Genomic DNA, 10,135 nt, shown 5'->3' on the forward strand with positions numbered 1-10,135 from the left:
AATATAACTGATTTTCAAAAAGATCTAATGATACAGGATGATGGAGATGTTCTATAAAAATAAATCATTGTTAAAAAATACGAAAATTCTAATATTTTATAAGACTACAATTATATACCTCCACGTAAAACCACTTGGCGGTTTGATTGATCGTATTTTATTGTTTCAATTGTATTTAACTTGGTATCTACCCAATATAAAGAATGACCTACAGCTATATCTACAGTTAAACCAGTAGGATGTACAATTCTAGTAGTAACTAATGATAAACGTCTAGAACCATCCATCCAAGACATTTCTATTTTTGGAGACTCTCCGACATCAGCCCAAAACATTTTACCCATTTCAGGATCCAAAACAATCGATGAAGGTGATTCCAATTCTAAAAAATTAAAAAATAGTCGTTTATAATATAGCGTATTGAAATTTTTAATTTTAATGAACATACCACTACTGATAACTGATCTCCTATATCTTCCATCTTGCTTAGCAACCATTATTTGTCCTTTGAATTTTTCACCTGATCGGTCAATCACAGCCCAATATATATTATCACCTATCCAATCAATAGCGACAGCAACAGGTTTATGTGGGCCTCTCATATTAAGATCTTGAGGATAACCCATCTTAACTTGACCGCCAATAGCATCTACCATGTATGATCTTTTAATCGATTGATCAAAAGTATCTGTCCAATAAATTATTTCATTCTTTGGATCAAAATCAATAGAATGTATACGCTTTTCATTAGTTAAAACTGACAAATGTCTTCTTTCGTTTGCCTCATAACCTCGTATTTCTGGTCCATTAGTGTAAACTATAGTTACTTTTGGATCTAAAGCTTTGCAAACGCCGCTAAACAAATCACTTAAAACAAAACCTTCGCGACAGGAGCAAACATAAGATCCATTAATATTAGTACATTCTTGAGAACAATGATGAAGTCCTAATTCACATTCATTTATATCTAAACAAAATATTAGTGATAACATTACATTGCAATAATTACAAAAATTAATATATTTTTCGATTTAAACTAACCTGCACATCTTTTACTATTTGTACCAGGGCTAATTTCATATCCAGCATAACAAGCACAACTATATCCTACTCCGGAAGTAACATTTAAACAATAATGTTCACAACCGCCTTTATTAGGGTCTGTACACGTTCCAGAATATACTGTTTAGAAAATTATTTATTATTATAAAAATTTTAATTATTTAATTACATCATTAATCATAGAACTTACTGCATCCTTTTTCGTCAGATAAATCTTCACAGTCATATTTCCTATCACAAAGTTTAGATTTGTCAACACATTTGCGGTTAGAACATGTGAATTCTGTATAATGATCACACTGTCTATTATTTTGTGATAATCCACAAACACTCAAATCATTTTCATCCGAACCGTCTCCACAATTATCCACTCCATCACAACGCTGGTACATAGGTATACAGTGTTTATTGTCACACAAAAATCGGTTATCCAATGTACAACTTAAATTTGCTATTAAAAAAATATTAAAAATTAAATTTTATTATTTGATTAAAATATACTCAAGACTTACAACATAAGTCAGATGCTTCATCAGAACCATCACCACAATCATCTTCTCCATCACAAAGTTCAGAGTTGAAAATACATAGTTTGGTAGTTTTACATTCAAATTTAGAAGCAGGACAATAGCGACCTCCTGGATATCGTGGCGGACATCCAATTTCATCACTGAAATCTCTACAATCTCTATCGCCATCACAACGGAAATATGATGCAATACAATGACCGCTCTTACATTGGAACGTGCCATTTTTACATTGGAATCCACCACAGTTTAGTTCGTCAGAATTGTCTCCACAATCATCATCGTGGTCACATCTCCATTGACCCGGTATACACTTTCCATTTGAACATTGAAATTCTGATTCTGAACATTGTCTATAAAGTCCTTTGCACATATCTTCAGATTCGTCCGAATTATCTCCGCAATCATTTTCAAAGTCACATAACCATCTTTTTGGTATACATCTATTATTTTTACATTGAAAATCTCCAGCTGATTGACATTTTGGACAATTTTCAGGTAATTCGTCTGATCCGTCACGACAATCATCTTTACCATCACAGAACAACCATTTAGGTATACAACGATAGTTAGTTTTACCAGGGCATCTTTGCCATCCAGTAGTACAATTTCGCTGTCTACACATAAATGCAGGCTCATCTGAGTCATCACCACAGTCATTATCAAAATCACAAACCCACAATTTCGGTATACAACGACCATTTTTACACGAGTACTCAGTTTTTGGATCACAAGGCCGATTATCTACAAATATAAAATACAATATTGTTAATTAAATGAAAAATATTTCATTATAAGTGAAACATACGGCAAATTGCTGGATCTTCATCACTTCCATCTTTGCAGTCTGGTTCACCATCACATTTCCATGCGTCAAGAATACAACGCCCATTTGAGCGACATTTAAATTCTAAGTTAGGACATGGTAAGTCACAACGTTTTTCGTCAGAACCATCTCCACAATCATCAATTCCATCGCAAATAGTAGCCGATGGTGTACAGTTACGATTTTCACACTGGAATGCTCCACCTCGGCAGGACCTTGTTGGACAATCGCTTTCAATTTCATCTGTACCATCGGCACAATCTTTTTCTCCATCACACCTATAATTAAGAGATAATTTATTAAGATTTTTAGTATTTTTTAGTATTCTAAATTAAATTAAATTGATATCGTTAGATTGCAAAAATTTATTACTAGATATAATATGAAATAAAACTTACTTCCAGAACCAAGGAATACACTTCTGATCATTTTGTTTACATTCATGTTGACCAGCAGTACAATTGGCAATACAAGTCTTATTATCACGCGGATCTAAATAAAATTGATTAGGGCAAGTACAAGTGTATGCAACAGGACTTTTAGAATTCAAGTAACTGTCTGGTGATGGATCTACTCCTGGGACCGGTCGTAATAAACATAAATGTGAGCATCCTCCATTATCACTTCCGCAAGGATTTGGATATGGTATTTGCCTAAGAGGATGATACACGTTCAAATCATAAGGCCGATGTGTTGTGTTCCTTAGTACTTGATAATGCTGGCCTGTAATATCAAAAAATATAAAGGTATAAATCACTGGTATTTATAACTATAATAATTATAATTACCAGTAAATTTATTTGCTTTAACAATAGCCTTTAGATTCCAATCAGTCCAGAAAATTTCGTCTTCAAATAATGACAGAGCAAATACATGGGGTACCGACTCTCCTGATAGTACAATATGTTTGTGTCTTCCTTCTAAATCGACTGAAGCTATATAATTTAAATGAGCATCAGCCCAATAAACTCGTTCAGTAAAATAATCGATGGTCAGAGCATTTGGCCAAGCTATATCATCCTCATAAGTTAATATTTGTGTGAAATTACTACCATCCATACCAATCTTACCAACGTATGCCTAAAATAAAGTTACAAAAAAATTTCAATTTAAATATTAAGTAACTAGGATTTTTTTTTTAATTTTACCTGTAGTTGCCAACTAGTGAAGTATAAATAACCAGTTCCTGGATGAACAGCAATAGCTCTCGGATCTTGAATACCCGATTTTAATGTATGTCTATTTGTGCCATTTAATTCAGCTACTTCTAAATGTTTACTGTGCCGATCAAGCCAATATATTTTTCTTCCAACCCAATCTACAGCAATACCTTCCAAACCATGACTGTCATGTCTTATAATTTTCTCTCTTTCTTTACTTCCAATAGGTGTTCTATAAATTGTTTTAGCACTAACGTCGCAAAAGTATAGTTTTTGATCCAGATAGTCAAAATCTAGAGCGACAACATTCAATAGATCTTGATGATTAAGTGCGTATTCTGAAGCATCTAAAGACATATTTCGAACATAATATTTATTTGTGAAAATTAACCATGGTTTTATTTTATCTCTTCTCTTGCAAGAACGTTCATCAGATCTACGATCGTAATATGTTTCATCACATTTACAATAATAAGATCCAGGAGTGTTCAAACAATATTGAGGGCAAGCTCCGGGAATTTCCATACACTCATTAATATCTTGACAAGCTTTTCCATCATCCATTAACCTAAAATTAAAATTAAGTTTAAAAAGATACCAATACATGATAAAAAATATGGGACAAAATCATTAAATTTTTTATTAACGTAACAAAATGTGTTGAATTATATATTATGTTTAATAGAATATATAATTATTATTTTGTTACACATGATATAAAATAAAACTCACTTATATCCCTCGTTACATTCGCAGTTAAAACCAGTTGGTGTATCAATACATTTGTGTGCACACTGATTCAGTTCTACTTTAGCACACTCATCAACATTACAATGAGCTGGTTCATCACTGTCATCCGTGCAGTCTGATACTTTGTTACACACTAATCGTGCACTGATACATTGACCGTTTGTACAATGGAACTGATCTATTCCACATGATGTGGTATTTTTACCAGGACAGTCAAATTCGTCTGAATTATCACCACAGTCATCTTCATTATCACACCTATATGTGCTTCTAATACATTTAAAGTTTTGACAAGAAAATTCTTTTGGAGAACAAGTTTTATATTGTGAATGACAATCTTTGCCTTCGTCTGTACCATCACCACAATCATTGTCATGGTCACAGACCCATCCTTTATTAATACATCGACCATTACCACAGGTAAACTGTTCTGCACTACAGTTTAGTACAGTTGAGCAATTGAGTGCTGTTGAGTTTTCATCAGCTCCGTCAACGCAATCGGGATCACCATCACATAACCACTTTCTTGGAATACACTGCGGACGGTTCCATGCTTTGTTTGCTGCACATGTGAATTCCGTAGTTTCATCGCACTTACGATTATCTATACAAATAACAATAGACGTAGAATAGATAATTAAAATCTAAATTAAAAATTTTAAAACAAATTTTACAGTTAACTAAGAACTTTAATAATTATATTAACTTGAAGAGTGCATAATAAAATTAGCTTAATTTAATTAACAAAAAAACGTACTGCACTGATGTCGTTGATCTTCATCTGAATTATCCAAACAGTCATTGTCACCATCACATATATAAATTCTAGGTATACAATTGCCATTATCACAAGTAAATAGATCACCAAAACATGTTCGTCCTTCCGATTTACAATACTCAGGAGGTTCGTCAGATCCATCACCGCAATCATCATCACCATCGCAATACCACGTAGCTGGTATACAACGATGATTTGGACAACGGAAACTGTTTGCTGGGCACGTTCTTTGAGCACAATGAAGTGGATCTTCGTCACTATTATCACCGCAATCATTATCACCATCGCACAACCAGTATGGTTCAACACAAATGTTAGTTTTTTCACATTTTAAGTGACTAGCTGGACAAGTAATATTTTTGGGACATCGATCATGAGTTTCATCTGAAGTAATGTTATCTTTACAATCATTCACGCCATTGCACACCTGTTAAAAGTTTTTCAATAATTTATCCATAAAATATGCATTTAAAATTTTATAATTACAATTTAACTTACCTGTGACATGGAAATGCATCTATAATTGGCACATGTAAATTCGCCGTCAGCACAAGGTGGATAAGTACAACCAACTTCATCAGAACCATCTTTACAGTCGTTTTCATGATCACATTTCCATGTTTTAAATATACATCTTCCATTTGCACATCTAAATTCATTGGCACTACATGAATGATAAGCTGAAAAAAATATATTCACAATTAAAAATAATTTTTTTAATTTTCATAGCTTAAAAACTGATAAAAAAAATTGCACGCACTGCAATAATTGACATCTTCGTCACTGTTATCACCACAGTCGTCATCGCCATCACAAGTCCACATACGCGAAATGCATTTACCATTACGACAATGGAATTTATTAGCTGCACATGTAACATTTTTGTCCACACACATACGGCCCTCATTAACTAGTTTGGTGTTGTCGTCACACCTACACTCAGCTGTGCCATTAAGTCCAGGGTGGCAGCTTTGAGCGCATCCACCGTTATTAATCGAACAGGGATTTACTGAGCATTTTTGTCTATCCTTTGAATAAATTGCAATGTCTCTTGGAGAATCATCTAATCTCTTGACAATCTCTATCATATTAGCTCCAGTATGCTTCTCAGCTCGATAGACTCCTCTTAACTGAAGATCAGTCCAATAGATGTAGTTTTCATGTACAGTCAGCGCAAATGGATAAATAGTGGCTGTTATAAGTACTTCTCGATTTTGACCATCTAGTGTTGACCTTTCAATTTTTTCTCGAACAGCGTCAGACCAATATAACATACGTTCGTCAAAATCGATAGTAAGTCCACTAGGCTGAGATAAGTCTTTATCTATGATAGCTTTTTTTAGTGACCCTGCCATAGTAGTTCGATATATCATTCCAGCAGTACCAAAACGTCCCCAATCAGTGAAGTATAAAGTTCTAAAATTATAGTAAATAATTAAATATAATATAAAAAGAAATATGAATTTTTTACTTACCCATTACAGGGATCGACCACAATAGCACGTGGCCTATCCACTCTAGCAATCATGACTACACCAGAACCATCCAAATTCATGGCGTAAATAGAATTATTAAAAGAGTCAGTCCAGTAAATCTTCTTTTGGGTCCAGTCATAAGATATACCTTCTGGGTTTATTTTACGACTTAAAATTGTTTTGATCTGATTGTTAACTGGGAAGTTACTCGAAATAGACGATATTTGAGCCATTGGACGAATTTGAGTAAAGAACAGTTTATTATCAGCGTAATCGAAGTCTAAGCCAACAACGTTGGACAAATTTCCCTGGAAATATTTAGAATGTTATTTATAAACAAAAATAATATTATAAAAACATTAAACTTACAACAGGTTTAAATGGAAGTGTATTGGACAGAGGATCTAAACTTGCAGATCTTATTTCAGTTCTTGTTGCGTACACCAAATATTCACTTACAGTGTCACACTTCGTACCTGTACCTGCACCTATTACACCAGTCGCACAATCGCATCGAAACAAAAATTTGTTTACTGAATACGTTGGTGGAAACGAAAAACATAATTGTTCACAACCTCCGTTGCCAAATCGAGAGCAAGAATTTGAATCGTCAAACGGTTGTGTGTTTGCATCGTAAATAGCTATATCACGTAATCTAGGAAGTCCAGTTCTAATAGCAGTTGGAGTCGATGTATTTCCTGGTAATTTAGAAGCTTTAAAAACACTTTNTTTCCTGGTAATTTAGAAGCTTTGAAAACACTTTTTAAATTCCTATCTACCCAATACATATCTCCTAAATGTATAGCAATACCCATTGGATTAGGAATATTTCTTCTGACAACCTGAAAATTTAATTTAATACATTTCTATAACATGTAATTAGAGACTGATAAACAATTTTAAATTACCTGTCTTTCTCCTCCAGTGAATGAAACTTTTTGAATAGTATCTAGTCTAGCGTCCACCCAATAAACATCATGAGTAACCATATCAACAGTTAAATCCTTAGGTTGACTAATTCCTGTTGTCACTATCGGCATCCAGTTGGATCCATCTAAATATGCTTTACCAATTTTAGGGTACTGGCCGTAATCGATCCAGTAAAGTAACCGTTTGATAGGATTTACAATTAATTCTTTTGGTGCATCCGTTGTAGTTTTAACTAGTACTTTACGCATAGAGCCATCTAACCAACAAACTTCTACATAGTTTTCATGAGGGAACACGTTTGTAAAGTATAGATTTCCTGCTATCCAATCAATAGTTAGACCTCGTATACCATTAGAACCAATACCATCTTTAATAATATGTTGCAGTTCTGTACCATTTGGTCTAATTCTATAAATACCATTCCATATTCCACGATTAAATTCAACCCAATATATCCAATTCTGCGCAACATGAACATCCACATGTAATATATGATGTCCTAATAAATAAATTTTATTTAAATAACATATAAAGTGCATTTAATTCTTAATTGTTAAAAATATTAAATAATGTACTACTAATTACCTGGTCCTGATATAGGAACAATTGCATCTAATGTATCACTAAGGCTATATCCACGAATCAAATCTACTTGAGAAACAACCGCAAATGATGTATGTGGTGTACATCTTGTATCTAATTCCTTTTTATAGCCAACTGAACATGCACATACTCTATTACCATTATCACTTGGAATACATAATTGCTGACAACCACCATTTTGGGTCAAAGTACAAGGATGATTGGTATCTAAGATTTAAATTCTCATTAGACTATATATTTTTTATTATAATGAAGTATAAACATACTAATTTTTTTTGAAAATACAGTTAATGATTTAAGATCAGGGTCATTATCAATAATAGTTTGTATGTTAGCTCCATCATCAGCATTAACTCGCACAAGATGATCATATCTAGAGTCTATGAAGTATAAGTATCGATCATAGATACCCATTGATTTAGGAAAAGAGATGCCGTTCTTATCACTTAATAAAGTTCGATGATTCATTCCATTTACACCCATAACTTTAATCTATAAATCATTATTACTAGTTGTGATAACAACATAAAAATTTTAAAGTAAAAAATGTATATAATAAAATTATTATTACATAGCTAGGATATTGAGTGCTATAATAAATATTCTTTTGGTCCAAATCAATAGCGATCGATTCTGGCTTATTATCGTCATTTATTAATACTTGAGGGTTACTGCCATCCATATTCATTTTTCCAATCTTAGGTCGTACACCAAATCCTCCTTGATCAGCCCAATATAATTTTCTAAGAATTTATTAAAAAAATAAATAAAATGTACAAAATTACTCCAAATAAAATTATTATACCCTTCACTTGGATCCAAAACAATACCAATAGGCGTTGCTACTGAATTTTCTTTTCCATTATTTGACAATAACACCATTCTATACTTATTTATGCCATCTATTTTAACTAATTCAATGCTAGACGACTCTCGATTTCCAATATATAAGTTTCGGCCAATCCAGTCAAAAGCAATTACAAATGGAGCACCTACAAATCCTGTGAGTTCACCTAATAATGAAGTTTTGTTTCCTCCATGGTATGGTGACATCATAAGAGTACACTATAAATAAAAGTATTATAAATTAAAAAACATGTTGTTTTATATTTTTAATTAAATTTGTTTACATTTTCGGTATTAATAGTTTCGTCCTCTTCGTTTACTTTTACACCTTCAACCCAAAAAAGACTTTTCGTTTCAGTATCATAATCTATTTGTGAACCTCCTTCAACTCCAACAATAGGTATTATATGACCTGTTGTTTTATCTCCTGGTGTTAGACTAACATCAATAATTTGGGATGCTCTCATAACTAATAAATATGGAGATTCAACTATAAAATTCACATAAATATTAATAAATTAAATTCTAAAAGCTATGTACTATAATTTATTACTTTCAATACATCTACCCGTGCTTGAAACTTTGTAACCTGGTTTACATTTACATGTATAGCCATTTGGATCGTAAGGAGAGAGTAAACAAAGTTGTTCACATGTAGCTTTTTCACATGGATTAGGAGTAATAGGCTGTAAGGATGGATGGTGTACAAGAATACTTAGTGGTTGAGATATTAAATGAGAAATTACTGTTTGATTTTTTCCCTTAAATTTGTGAGCTGATATAACCTAAATCAAAAAGTTATTAATAAAAAAATTTTCATGCATAGTTATAGTTTAGAATTAATTACTCTGTTTAACTGTCTATCAGTCCAGTAGAGTGTATCTTCAAATAAAGTCAGTGAATGCGGATGGAGCAAATAGTGACTACCAGCAATTACTTGTTGACGACCACTACCGTTATAGTAACAGAAGTCAATAAAATCGAGTTTAGAGTCAGCAAAATATATGCGTTGATTTACTATATCCAATGTCAAACCATTGGGCCAATATATTTTTGTACTTATAATAACAGAACGGTTAGAACCATCCATTCCAACACGTTCGATTCTTGGGTTTTCACCCCAATCGGTCCAGAATAACCAACGTGCACTAAAATAATATTGTTAATTAATAGCATTA

The 10,135-nt window shown here is 32.8% G+C and overlaps 1 protein-coding gene across 1 annotated transcript in view; it reads right to left on the reverse strand.

Annotated features, from left to right (window-relative positions):
- Positions 1-6: 6 nt before the first annotated feature.
- LOC126909331 (low-density lipoprotein receptor-related protein 2-like) overlaps positions 7-10,135 on the reverse strand; it is a gene marked incomplete at its 3' end in the record, with an annotated part of 16,915 nt that continues 6,786 nt past the window's right edge. The window contains exons 19-43 of the mRNA XM_050691743.1: positions 9,805-10,105; positions 9,511-9,742; positions 9,242-9,447; positions 8,917-9,176; positions 8,683-8,854; positions 8,378-8,603; positions 8,094-8,318; positions 7,487-8,007; positions 7,308-7,420; positions 6,948-7,272; positions 6,579-6,886; positions 5,864-6,519; positions 5,602-5,783; positions 5,083-5,530; positions 4,308-4,929; positions 3,564-4,143; positions 3,204-3,495; positions 2,814-3,138; positions 2,398-2,693; positions 1,575-2,333; positions 1,253-1,513; positions 1,042-1,182; positions 449-967; positions 119-382; positions 7-51 (exon numbers count right to left, since the gene is read on the reverse strand). Coding sequence (XP_050547700.1) covers positions 7-51; positions 119-382; positions 449-967; positions 1,042-1,182; positions 1,253-1,513; positions 1,575-2,333; positions 2,398-2,693; positions 2,814-3,138; positions 3,204-3,495; positions 3,564-4,143; positions 4,308-4,929; positions 5,083-5,530; positions 5,602-5,783; positions 5,864-6,519; positions 6,579-6,886; positions 6,948-7,272; positions 7,308-7,420; positions 7,487-8,007; positions 8,094-8,318; positions 8,378-8,603; positions 8,683-8,854; positions 8,917-9,176; positions 9,242-9,447; positions 9,511-9,742; positions 9,805-10,105 — 8,279 coding nt within the window. The remainder of the gene's footprint in view (positions 52-118; positions 383-448; positions 968-1,041; positions 1,183-1,252; positions 1,514-1,574; positions 2,334-2,397; positions 2,694-2,813; positions 3,139-3,203; positions 3,496-3,563; positions 4,144-4,307; positions 4,930-5,082; positions 5,531-5,601; positions 5,784-5,863; positions 6,520-6,578; positions 6,887-6,947; positions 7,273-7,307; positions 7,421-7,486; positions 8,008-8,093; positions 8,319-8,377; positions 8,604-8,682; positions 8,855-8,916; positions 9,177-9,241; positions 9,448-9,510; positions 9,743-9,804; positions 10,106-10,135) is intronic.

This window comes from Daktulosphaira vitifoliae, unplaced genomic scaffold, assembly GCF_025091365.1.
Source record: "Daktulosphaira vitifoliae isolate Bord-2020 unplaced genomic scaffold, ASM2509136v1 Scaffold_272, whole genome shotgun sequence".
NCBI lineage: Eukaryota > Metazoa > Arthropoda > Insecta > Hemiptera > Phylloxeridae > Daktulosphaira > Daktulosphaira vitifoliae.